The sequence below is a fragment of the Tetrahymena thermophila genome (genome assembly GCF_000189635.1).
Source record: "Tetrahymena thermophila SB210 genomic scaffold scf_8254437, whole genome shotgun sequence".
NCBI classification, from domain to species: Eukaryota; Ciliophora; class Oligohymenophorea; order Hymenostomatida; family Tetrahymenidae; genus Tetrahymena; species Tetrahymena thermophila.
In genome coordinates this window covers 1-13,177 of record NW_002476218.1, presented here as the reverse complement: position 1 = coordinate 13,177, position 13,177 = coordinate 1, and the positions used below count along the sequence as shown (strand labels likewise).

The 13,177-nt window shown below is 22.8% G+C and overlaps 2 protein-coding genes across 2 annotated transcripts; one reads left to right on the top strand and one right to left on the bottom strand. All coding sequences in view use genetic code 6, as the record gives it.

The window, feature by feature from the left end:
• Positions 1-43: 43 nt before the first annotated feature.
• Positions 44-3,362, top strand: TTHERM_00444130 (hypothetical protein; the record flags this gene model as incomplete). Its single annotated transcript, XM_001023275.3, has 9 exons — positions 44-109; positions 229-495; positions 616-687; positions 759-1,154; positions 1,391-1,792; positions 1,883-2,030; positions 2,092-2,413; positions 2,467-2,861; positions 2,929-3,362. The coding sequence occupies 9 exons, from the start codon at positions 44-46 to the stop codon at positions 3,360-3,362; spliced, it is 2,502 nt and encodes an 833-aa protein (XP_001023275.1).
• A 772-nt stretch (positions 3,363-4,134) lies between these two features.
• Positions 4,135-12,244, bottom strand: TTHERM_00444120 (hypothetical protein; the record flags this gene model as incomplete). Its single annotated transcript, XM_001023274.2, has 9 exons — positions 4,135-5,507; positions 5,564-5,723; positions 5,848-6,159; positions 6,333-7,133; positions 7,192-7,749; positions 7,858-8,809; positions 8,890-9,227; positions 9,289-10,784; positions 11,023-12,244. The coding sequence occupies 9 exons, from the start codon at positions 12,242-12,244 to the stop codon at positions 4,135-4,137; spliced, it is 7,212 nt and encodes a 2,403-aa protein (XP_001023274.2).
• Between the last annotated feature and the right edge of the window lie 933 nt (positions 12,245-13,177).

Below are 13,177 nucleotides of genomic sequence, written 5' to 3'. Positions count from 1 at the left end.
CTATTTTATAAAACCAAACAAGGATAGAATACAGATAAAAGCTATGAATTTACCATCTCAAAGCATATTCGATCCTGATTAGTTTACTTAGCAACAAACTGAAAACTTGGTAATTGCTTAATTTATCAAATTATAACTAATTATTTAAACAGGAAATAAGACTGTAGTTAAATTAAACTTCAAGTGTAGAGTTTCATTAATTTAGGATTTATTATTTTAAAAAATCAGATAAATGAAGATTATTAAGATGGCATTTCTGCTATTTTAAAGCAAGGGTTAGATAATTAGCAAGGTTTGCAATAGATTTTTTACCCTTCTAGACCTAATAATTCTCACTTCATTAATTAAGGATAGATTTTTCAATCTACCTAGTAGCAATAATAGCAGAATTTAATTTAACCTATGCAAGTGTTAACTAATGGAGAATTTTTAAAATAGTAAATGGCAAATCCCCTGTTCATAAAATCTATTAAAGATAAATATTCATCTTACAGCGTAATATTATTCTTCATTCATTCATTAATTATATTTTTATACTATACCACAAAATTTACAAATTCCTGATATCAACCAGCAACAAGCATATATCAATAATTTTTTTAACAAAATACTTAGCCAACGCTTAGATTGACAATGACACCTCTTGACTAAAATGAAATAGAGCTTGATGAAGAGGATCTTTTAGGAGTAAATTTTTAAATTCAAATAGAAAATGATTTAAAACAAACTTAACGATATTATTAAACTATTTTTGGTAGGTTTTTGAAAGATTTGGCAATCTTGAAGTTAAACTGGAATAAGGTGGTAAGGCTCTACTTGAATTTAAAGATATATATGGCGCTTATTTTGCATGGAATTCTTTGAACGGAGTTGAAATACCAAGCCAAAAGATTTCAATAGGCTTAGATTGGTTATATGAAAATTAAAAATAGCAACAAAATTTCCCTCTCAATACTTTAACTAATGTTCCTCCTATATCTATTAATGTAGGAAATTACACGCCAAATAACAATTGCAACTATAGTAAAAATATACAAAATGAAAACATGCATACTTCTTAGAACCCAACATAATAGCCTAACTCAGTACTTAAGCAAGCTAATTCAAACTATATTAACACTCCAAATAGCTCATCTAGTATCCGTACAAACGATGTAATTAAAATACATTTTATTATTTTACAAGACCACACATTATATTTTAAATAGAGTCTGCTTTAATTTTTAAAAGCACTGATTGAATATTTAAGAAAAATCTTTCAAAAGAGAGAAAAAAGAAGATGATTAAGAAAATTAATTAAATAATTAATAAATCAATCAATCAATTAATAAAAAATTATCTAATTTTTAACTGTTATTTTGTTGTGTAAAATTTAATTTATAATAATTAGGCAAGATCAAACAATTAAAATTTGAATCCTGTGTCCAAAGGATAAAATTAAACTATTTAATCTAACATAATTAAAAATTAATCTAACTAAATTCAATCTCATGCTAACATTGTAGGAGGAACTTGCTAAAATAACAATTTAAACATCATTTCACATTAAAATTAGTCAAGCAATAATAACTAAGCTAGAGACGGATAAAATAACAGTTAGTCTGTTTCAACCTCACTAAGTAATAATTATGGGGGAAATAGTGCAATGAATAACCAAAATGGCTCTTAAAACTCAAACAATAATTAATGTAATGGGAATAACGCTAATAATATAAAGTATACTTGCAGATATGAAATCCAAATATCTAATGATAAAGATTTCTAAGTTGCTCGCAAAATAATTGGCTCGAGAGTAAAAAAATTTTAAATTAACTTTTATCAAAAATTGTTTAAATTTTAAAACTAAATTTGGAACTTAATCAAAAATTTTTGATATTCAAAGGGAGAAAATATGAAGGCAATCATTAAGAAATGTTTGGATCACAACAAAAAAAAAGGTGGATACAATTTGTAGAATGATGAAGAGCATGGTGTTAAGCTACGTTTAAGAGGAAAAGGATCTGGATATAAAGAAGGACCTGAAAAGCAAGGTAATTAATACATTTTAAAACAAAATAAATTTCTGAAATCTTTCTTAATTTTATACTACAGAATCTCAAGAAGCTCTGCATCTATGTGTTAGCTCGATGTATTATAATATGTATAAGAGTGCCTGCTATTTTGTTGAAGAGTTGCTACAAAATATCTATGATGAATATTATAAGATGTGCTAACAGAATAACTTAAAGAGAGAAAGAGTGCATATCAAAAAATAAGAGAGTACAAATGGAAAAGGAGGTTAAACGATCTCAACAGTGCCTTAATAATAGTAGTAATAACAGTAGCAGCCCCAATAATAATAATCATAGCCACTTAATTAGATTCCTGCTAATCCTATGTAATAGCAGCAGTCATCAACTTAAAATCTTTAATAGTAATTAAATTTAAAATTTTGATCAAGGTTTTTTTAAATAAATTATTTTTAAGAATTCATAGTAATAATTCTATAATGAGCGGATCGAATACTTAGAAATAAAATAATTTATAATAACAATAAGTTTAATATTTACCAATTAATAAATCTTAACAAAATAATTCAAACCAATTAAATACAACTACTCTAAAGGATGCTTAGAATACCATCAACACCACCACCACTATCGCTTGTACAAATAACAACAATATTAACAATAACTCAGATTTAAACAACCAAATTAAATATGAAAAAATCATTCCATTTTAGACTGATAAAAATTTTGAACTATCAAGCAGCACTTAATAAAGTTAAGGAGAAAATTAAGAGTTTTTTTCTTCAAATGAAGATCTTGAAAAAAATTCATATGAGAATTCTTTTATTTAAAACTCCAACGAAAATGATTCAGGTATTTTTAGTTATAATTAATTTTATATTAACACTCAATTTTATTAATCAAAACAAATTTTATATAGATTCTCCAAGCTCAGCAAGTTTAAACAACCGTTATGAAGGTTATGGTTATATTCATCTGTAAAACCCAAGTAATAGCAAAATGAGTGAAAAATAAATAATCAGTCTAATAGAGTAAAGAAATAAAGCTAGAAAAGAATCTAACTTCCAAGAAGCTGACAGAATTAGAAACTTTTTAAAAAACAATGGCATAGCTCTGATGGATGAAAAAGGAGGTAGAGGAAAAGGCTAGGATGTGACTACTTGGAAGTATTCGAAGAATAGCAATCCTTAATAGTAGTAATAATTGTAAAATAGTCCCAATGCAGCAAAATCTAATAATAATAATAATAAATAAAACAATAATTAACAATAAGTGCATTTACAGTAACAAATTTAATCATAAAATAATACTAATACTCATTCTATAGTAAACACTAATAATAATAATATTTGAAAAAAGTATATTTCTACTTAAAAAAAATTCAGTTGTTTTTAATCACTCTCACCCAAACAAACAAACAAAAAAATAAATAAATAAATAAACAGATAAACAAAATTAAAACAATTAAACTTTAATTAAACAAATTCAACAACAAAAATTGCAAAATTATAATATTATTTCTAAAAGTTGAAAAGCTCACTTAGGCTCACTCACTCACTTACTTACCTTCTTACTCATCTACAATAATTATAAAGCAAGTATTATGTCCATATTTTAGAAATGTAATTATACTAAAAAATTATATGAAGATAAATAAATAAATAAATAAATAATCTATAAATAATAACATTAAAAAATTATTTTTAATAATTAATTTCCATTATAAAGTTTTATAAACTGTATGTATTTCCTTAAAGTAAACCTATCAAATTAAATATTATGATTAAATGATAAATATCTTTATTTGATGTAGTAATTAATATATTTATTTATTTATTAAATTTGTTTATGATTAAGAGTTGCCTTTAATTAACTCTTTGAATATAAAATAAAATTTTTATTTCATATGAAAAATAAAAGTTTATGGTTAAAATTATTATAATTTTTATTAAGTAAATAGAATTAAAGGAATAAAAAACAAATTTTTTTAAATAAAAAAAAAATATTTTCTATACAAATTTCAAAAAAGTAAATTTTTCATATTATTTTAAATACAATTGAAAAAGAAAATAAATGGTTTACAAAATTATTTCAGACATTTTTCAATTATGTTATTTAAAATATATCAAAAATTTATGATTTCATCAGCGCTAAAGAAGGAGTAACCTTCAACTTAATAGCTGTCTTTTACGCATAAAAATGTGTTTTTAACTTTTTTGTTATGATAAATTGGTAAAAAGCAATCTTCTAACCATTATTTAGAGTATTTTTTGATATTTGACCTACTTTTGTACAACTTAATTTTATCTTAAGGTATTTCAGAACCTGTAGGTACAGGCAATATCATTTTACAAATATAGGCTTTTTCACTATTATCAATCAAAATACCAAATATTGTGAATTTTTCTCCTTCATCATTTAAAAGTTTAGATACATTCAATATAATAAGTTCTTTGAAAACTCGAGTATTAAATTAAATATTTATGCTTTCATTCCTTTAAATATTTTCCAGAATAATTTTCTAGTCAGATTAGAGGATGCTGTAAAATTTCATAATGAAGTATTTTTTTTCTTCGTTTAGAGTATTTCTACGTTCAAAGATAAGATACTTTGTTTCAGTTGAAAAAACAATAGGATCTTAGAATGCAGTATTATTTTGAATTATTTTATCAATTCTGTCACTTTAGAAAGCTAATTCAAAGTTAGACTTGGATTTTACGTTTAATTTTTAGTATTGTCTCTTTTCTTAATCAATAAAATAATGATTTTGACCGAATTAATTTTCAAGTACTTTTAATAAATTATCATCATTTTGTTAAAATTCTTCTGATAGCTCCTTTTCTATATAAACATTCAAAAAATAGTCATTTAAAAATGTACTTGTAAATGTTTATTCTTGTAAATCTTTAAATTTAATTAGATTTTTCTTAGGATTATCTTCTAATTTCATCTGATAGATATTAATTCCCAGTAAATTAATACATGAATTAAGTAAATTTTGTATATATCCTATTAGTTAATTTTTATCCAAAAGACTAGTGTTGCTTATGTCTATGTATAAAAGTTAGCTAAAGTTGATATCCATATATATCATTCTGGTTAATAGTTATTTTTATCCTGATATATTCAAGTACTTCAAGTAATGTCCTTTCTTTAAAAAGAATTCTATAAATTCTTGCCAAACATCATTAATATTTGTTATTTTGCTAATATCTAAAAACTAAATTCGGTAGTCTAATTATGAGAATTGGTATATACTTTCTATCTCTAAAGAATGACCAAGGACTAAAGAATTGAAGGATTATTTTATTAAAGAAAACACACTGGGATTGCATAAGAATTTGATAACTGCCTAGTTTAACATTTTGTTATCCCTTTTTGTCACTGTAGAAATATACTAGAATTAAGCCTTTTCTTAATCATTTTAATCTTGATTTACATTTCTAATTTTTTCCTCTAAATGTCTAAATAATTACTTATGTTCTTTTATTTTTTTTACTAGATTTATTTTAAATATTAAATTAACATTTATGATTTAATTTTAAATTATTTACTTTCATCTATATCTATTTGCTTGTTAAGTATAGCAAGCTAAAGAGGGAATTATAAAAATTCCAATTAATTTTATACACTAAAATTACTAATGATTTCTAAGTGACTTATTTAACAATCTTTGATACCCTCAAAGCTCTTTATAATAACTTTTGGATCCAGCTTTTTAAAAAGTTAAATGTTAAAATTCTATTTATTTCTAAAAAGTAAAAAATTGGATTTCTAAAAATAAAAATAATTATATTTTATCTCATAAAAAATAAATAAAATTTTTCAGATTATTTACTGGTGAAGAATATTATAATGTCCATTTTTTTTAGCTGCTATCAGTTAAAGCATAAAGTTCATATTTTTATTGATTTTCTTAAACAATTCCAAAGATTTTGTCTTTTGAATTAATGGTAAATGTAATTTTATTCAACAAAGGATACAAAGGATCATGCTTGTTTATTTACTCTTCAAAGATAATTTTAGAATATTAATATTATATATTTTATAAAGGAGCTCTCATTAAAACGTTTTAGAACTTGTATTAGAATTCTTCTTCTATGCATATGTAAACGTGTTTATCTTTGTTGTTGAAAAATACGTACCTTATCTTTAGATTAAACAAATTATTTATTAAATAAAGTCTATTTTGTTGAATTTTAAATTATCAAAAAAGTCATATGACAAATAAACAAAAAGAAAGAAATCAAATAAATAAACATTTATTAAGGAATAGAAAAATAAATAAGTAGAAAGTTTTGATTAAATCAAAAAATAAATTACCTAATTCTCATTAGGAACAAGGGCCTTATTCAATTTTTTATTATGTACCATCATTTAAACTTGGATAATTTTCTGATTTTCATGATCATACATAATCAATTTGTTTGAGCCTTTTCTCCAAAAAATATTCAAATAGATATCAGTTTCATTTTAATGGGCAGTTTAATTATAAAGACACCATGTGCTAAAACTATTTAGACCACTTTATAGGAGACATTTTGCTTATTTTTAAAGGAAAATTATTTAAGTGTGTTTTTATTCATATTCTAAGGATTTTAGAGTCGACTGTGTTTCTTTTTCAGCTTAATTATTTGCGATTTTATTTAGTTGCTTCATAATTTCCCAAAAATATGATTTTGTTTTGGGCTTTTCTCTCCTATTTTGATATAAATCTTTATTCGCTTATTTTATAAAAATCGTTTCAAATATAAACGACAAAGAAGTATAGAAACAGCCATATAACCTCTAATCTTAGCTAGTATATATGTTATTTTATATTTTTTATATGTATTGAGCTTAGTTTTACTGATGTTCTTAAATTTAGCATTTATTTAATTTAGATCCTTGATCAACTTTTTCTTTAATATCTATTTTATCTTCTTGATTTCCATAAACAGGAGGCATTTACTAAAGTTATGCTATAAGCTGCTATTCACTTAAATTAGTTTAAGATACACTTGTATTTAAACCATCTTTTAGCTATTAATTACCTGATTTATTTATATCTTTTTTTTATTCGTTGATAGAAGCGTAGGTTTGTTAGAATTAGAATATTTTCTAAGTTTCATCAAATATGTCATCCTTTTTCAAAAATATTTTGTAAAAAAATAACCTCTAAAATATATTTAAATTGTTTTACATCTTTTTTATTATAGAAATAATTCTTTGTATCCATAACATATGATTCTAGTATTCTTATTTCCAATTAAATTTGATCAAGTTTGAATTTCTTTGGCTCAACCTTACCTTGCTCTGTCTTTGCCACTTCTAGATTAGCTTGAGCTTATGGACCTTGATTCTTTTTTGTTTCGACCACTTCTAATTCTAGATCTTACACATGAGTGCTTTAAATTATATAATTATGATTTAAAGAAGCTATCTAGTGAGGAGAAAACTGTTAGTTCAAATCTATTCTTTAAATAAAGCCATTTTCAGGTTTAATATCAACTTTTTGTAGCACTTAGGATTAATATAAGCTTTATTTTTGATTCTTCAAGTAATTTAGGTATAAAACAGGATAGAAAAAGTGAGCATTTTCTACCTTATTTGAGTCTGAATAATTTTAATATTTGGAGCATGTACCTCCTATTAGTAAAACTCTAGTATCCAATTTCTATTTGTATTAACTACCATCAGTAGGCTTAATCTTAAAGGCCTTTCTCTTATTAATAGATTTGATAGAGTCTAAATGTACTAACTATATTTATTTAAATATATTATATATATATTAATCTTTATAAAAAATAAATGAATCTATCTGAAAATATTATCAAATAAAATCCATAATTCATATTTATAATTTTACTTATTGTTTTGGTATTTGCATCATAGTGATTACATATGCCACATTTTATCTACATTATTAAGGAATAGTTCTGAGTGATTCGAAATAATTCAATGATTATTCATAATAAAAAATCTATTATTTTGAATCAGATTTTTGGCATTTGTATAAGATTTAGTAAGCCTCAGCCAATTTTTTGTGTATAGTATTCTTATTTCCAACATATTAATTACTAAAATATTTTTTTTATAAATAATTTTCCAATATTTTAGAATATATTTCTAAAATTTCTAATGATTTTGCTTATTATTATTAATACAAGTATCTACATTAGTTAGATAATAATTCTTAAATTAAGAAGTCCTTATTTTCCTTGTCTAACTTAAGGGATTCCCAGCATTTTTTACTTATTCTTTCAAGAGTATTATCAAGGGTAGTATCATAAAACTTTAAATTTCCTGTCACTGCTAGATTACTTAAATAATAGACTGTATTTTTTTAATTATATAAGCAAAGCTGATTTATTAAATCATTAACACAAAATAGACTATGTGCAACTTAATTTTATCCTAATATTTTATGACACAGTGCTTTTGAATAAATTAAAAGCAATTCTTCTTGATTAAGTTTATTTGTATCATAATAAATTTAAATCAACTCCTCAAAAGTGTATTTAGCAGTTTATAAATTGCTTAATTTATGGTTAACATTTAATTCATCAGATATTTTTTGTTGTAAAATGCTATCTAATATCTGATTTATTTCCAACAGATAGATTTAAACCTTTTTAATATAATCTTTTTATTAAATTTTCAGTATTAAATCAATTTCTTCTAATAATTAAGTATTTTCCCTAAGTATACGCTCCTCATTTAATTCTAAATATTTTATTTTTTAAAAATCAGTTTTTCTAAAATCATTGGTGATTTAATTGATTGTAGTTTAAAACTCAAAATTGTTTCTCTCTTCTAACCTAAATAAAAAAATAATAAATAAATAACTAATTAATTAATTTAATTTTAAATATTTTTGTTAAAATAAATTTCAATTTACATTTTATCAATAATTTTGTTTAAAACTTCATCGATATTGGAATATAATATGACGTTTTGAAGCGTGCACTATTCTGTTTTGCTATTATATTCACCACCAAATATAAATAAATAGCTTTACATTAAATAATCTTCAATTTTATCAGATGGTTCTTTTACTTTATTTTATTATTATTATTTATTTTATTTATCAATTCCCCCTTAATCTTATGGCTATTTATTTTAATCTTTTTGCTTATCTTCTTCAAGCTGAATTTATTGCTCTTATTCTTTTTATTCCAAGTAAGTCATCGATATGCCTGAAGAATATGATAGATTTTGAATAAATTCTTCATTTATCTATTTTATTAACAAATTATAAATAAAAATTGTAAAAATGTATTTAATGTTAATAAATTACACCAAAAATTTTAATTTCTTCAAAGGAATAAATCGTTTCAGCTGCTGCATATGATTCTTAGCTAATCTTTAGACAATACAAGCAAGTATTTTTAATAAAATTTTCACTTTACAAGTTAATTTCTTTTTTATTTTTATCATAGTAATTAATCTCACCACCAAAAAATAAGAGGAATTTATATTTTCGTTTGTCACCACTTAGAGTATTTTTTTTAGTAGTTTTGACAATTGTTGCGTTTTACAAGAAGTACTAGCGATGCTTTTGCATACCATCTTGTAATCCCAGAGTAATTCTAGAAAATTTCCAATCACATATTTTTTATACCTAAATTTCATCTTCTAAACTGTCTTTTTTTGGAATTTATCCAACACAATTTGTCATAGTAAAAACTAAATCATCATACTGCTTCGGTATAGATTGATCAGCTGGAAAGAGGATATTGAAAAAATAAACCATCTAATTTTTATAATCAACATAATACTATGAGTATTTATTCAAGAAGCAAGATTTATTCAAGGTATTAATTATTCTAAATTTTTTAGCTGATATTTCTTCAGATTTAATAAAATTAGATAGACTTCTTTTATCAAATTTATCATTATGCTAGAAAAGGAAAATACTATCAACAAGTTCTAAGCTTCTTAAAAATTATCTCTGAAAATCTAGAGACTCTTGGTCAGATAAGTTTTGTATTGCTAGATTTTCCTTTTCTTTCAAATATTTTATGAAATATGAAAATTCTTTTTTTACTACACCGAGTCCATTATTTCTAGATGAATCTTTATTTTTTATTTCCTAAATTCTGTTTTACATATAAACTGTAGATTGAACAAATCTCCAATGTAGAATATTCTTTTTTTGAGTAAATATTGAAGAGTTAGTCTTTTATTTTAGAATGTTCAAAGAATTAAAAAACTAAAAGAAACCACAATTTATATTTTATATGTATTTAACTAGTTCGAAATTCTCATTTTCATATTAAACTTTCCCATTTAATTATTCATAAAATGTAAAAATTCCAAATACATCTCTTATTTGCTATTCATACATTTTAAGTTCTTCCTAGGCTTTCTTAAAGAGTGTGGTATGCTATTCTAGCTGCACATCCATCTCTTTTTATTATTTTTAGTTTGCTAATTAGTATGGGAATATGATTTTTTATGGCAGTTGATCTTTAGATGATAAGTTTCTAATGATAAGCCTTGGTAAAAATATCATTCTAAAGTTTGTTCTTCTTGCAATATGGGTAAAAATGTTGAAAAAAGTTTCTTCTGACAATCTAAAAATTTATTCTGTTCTTTTATTTTCAGGGCTCATAACACAAGTATAACTAAAAACTAAAGCATCTACTTTGCTATACTCATTGAGTCTATACATAATGTACTCTTCAAATAAAAAGGCAAACTCTTCATCTGATATGACTCCTCTGTAAAGGCTGTCTAATTTCTCATTTTATTTTTATTCTGCATATTCAGTTGTGTATTTTTTACTTTTGGCTATATTTAATAAAATAAATTTAAATCATAAAAACCATATACACATTCATTTCTTTTTAAAGAATGAAAAAAAAGATTGTTATTTATTTCTAATTAATTGTATCAGGAATTTAATTAATTAATTTTTAAAAAAGGAATAAAATAGTTAAAAACATAAATATGTTTTTTTTCAATTAACTAACTAACAATCTATCTTAATCAAAATATCTGAAAGAAATATATAGAAAAATTTTTTTACCTTTTTCGTTGTAGTATTCCTACACATGTTTATAGAAAGGAGTAAAAAAAGGGAAAAAGGATTTTAGTACTTCCTTCCTTTGCTTAATATATTTGTAAAACGAAAATATGCCATCAGGATTGAAAAATTCATGAAAAATAGAAAAATAGTTAAAAGTGGGGAAATTTTTCACAGCTTCTAAATTCAAAGGATTATCAAAGCCATCCATATTTATGAATATTACTTAAGGCAAACTAGAAGGCTTTGAATAAATTTTCTTATTTTCATCATTCCCTTTAGGCTCTTACAGGAGCTCATCAAAATAAAGTTTTATTCCGACTACTATTGGATGCAAGACAAGAGGAGTCGAATCATCATCAATTTATAATATTTCTATGAAATTATAGTATCCTTAAAATACCCTATTTAAGCTATCACAAAAATAACAAACTTTTGTAATATATTAATCATTGTAAAAGCCCCTATTTAATTCCAAAAGCATTAATTTTTATAAAACTTTATCCTTTTCATCTGAACCTTCACTTTAAAAACACTCATTATTTTTAATCAATTAATCAACCAGTTTTTCTTTCTCTACATCTGAAAGCTAATCGTATATTTATTTAAATTTTTCAACCTTTTCTTAAGGACCATTGCCCGAATTATTTTTAATCTAATCTGCTTCCCTTTAACAGCTTATTCCATTAAAATCTAAATTTTCAAATTGAAGTATATATTTTCTTTCGATTTTTCTGTCCTCTTTAAAGTGTTGTTTTATTCTTAAAGTTTCTGTCTTGAATTCTAAAATTTTACTTACAGATAAATTCTATCCTTTAGTCCTCTGATACAAAAACTTTAAATATTCTATGATTGCCTAAAAAAATTATGGGAGATCTTGGTGAGTTTTTTAGTTTTTTAATATATCATTTGCTATTTGCTGATAAACAATTTAAGTCTTGAGTTCATTTTACGAGTACATGATCTACTTTTTCTATTTTAACTTAATTACTTCATCAGCACTCTAATGGGTAGAGTATGTCATTTTTTTAAACTTTTCAGTACTTTTTATCATATTCATTTCTTTATGGTAAAGAGATATGTTTTCTTTTATTTGCTTGTCTTCCAATTATTTATTGTAATAATAGTCTTTTTTATAATAGCCCTACTACAACTCATTTTCTTATGATTCCTCTAAGTATTACTCTAAGATATTTTGGTTGTTACTTTAGTAATATTAATCCATTTCTATTGCTATTTTTCTTTAAATTACAGTAAATTATTAATTTTTTATTACTTTTAATCTGAGATAATTTATTTGAATAAATACATAATTAAAAGCATTTTTTGGGGATTACTTGAATATATCTTTTCAATTTATTATTAAATCAATTAATTTTAGAATATTTAAATCCAACAATATATTTAAATACTCAAAACTATTTTATTAATTTATAAATAAATTATTCTATTTTATTTTCCACAAAATTATTTTTAATTTGAAACAAATAAAGCATGATTAAACTTAAACTATACTACTCATATAAACCTAATTAAATTTTAAATTAGAGTGTTTTAAAATATCTAATTGACTTATAAAATCAAAAATAAATAAATACCCAGCTCAATCATTTTGATTAATTGGAAAAAATATGATTATTTATTAATATTGTATGTATGAAATAAAAATTTATTTTTTAAATATCTTTTTCAAATTTTCATCCAACAAACAAATCAAAAAAATATGTATTTTAAAGATGTGATTTAATATTTATAAATTGATTTAAAATTAAAATATTTTATTTAATCAGTTAAAATAAATAAACCACATTAATTATTTACTTATATTTTAAATAAATTTAAGTTACAATTTTATTTAATAAAATTTAATAATAATATTTTTAGCCTTACTTTATGAGTTTCTTTCTGATAATTTTAATATATTATTTATAAAATTTACTAAAAAAATAAAATCTATTTATTTACTATTATTTAAAGTTAAGTAATATTTTATAATGAATTATATTAAAAGTTTTGATATTAACTTTAGAAATAATTAATTTTAAATTATATTAAAAATTTTGATATTAACTTTAAAAATAATTAATTATAAATAATAAGTTTTTATATTATATAATAAGGTTTTTAATTGGGGTTGGGGTTGGGGGTTGGGGTTGGG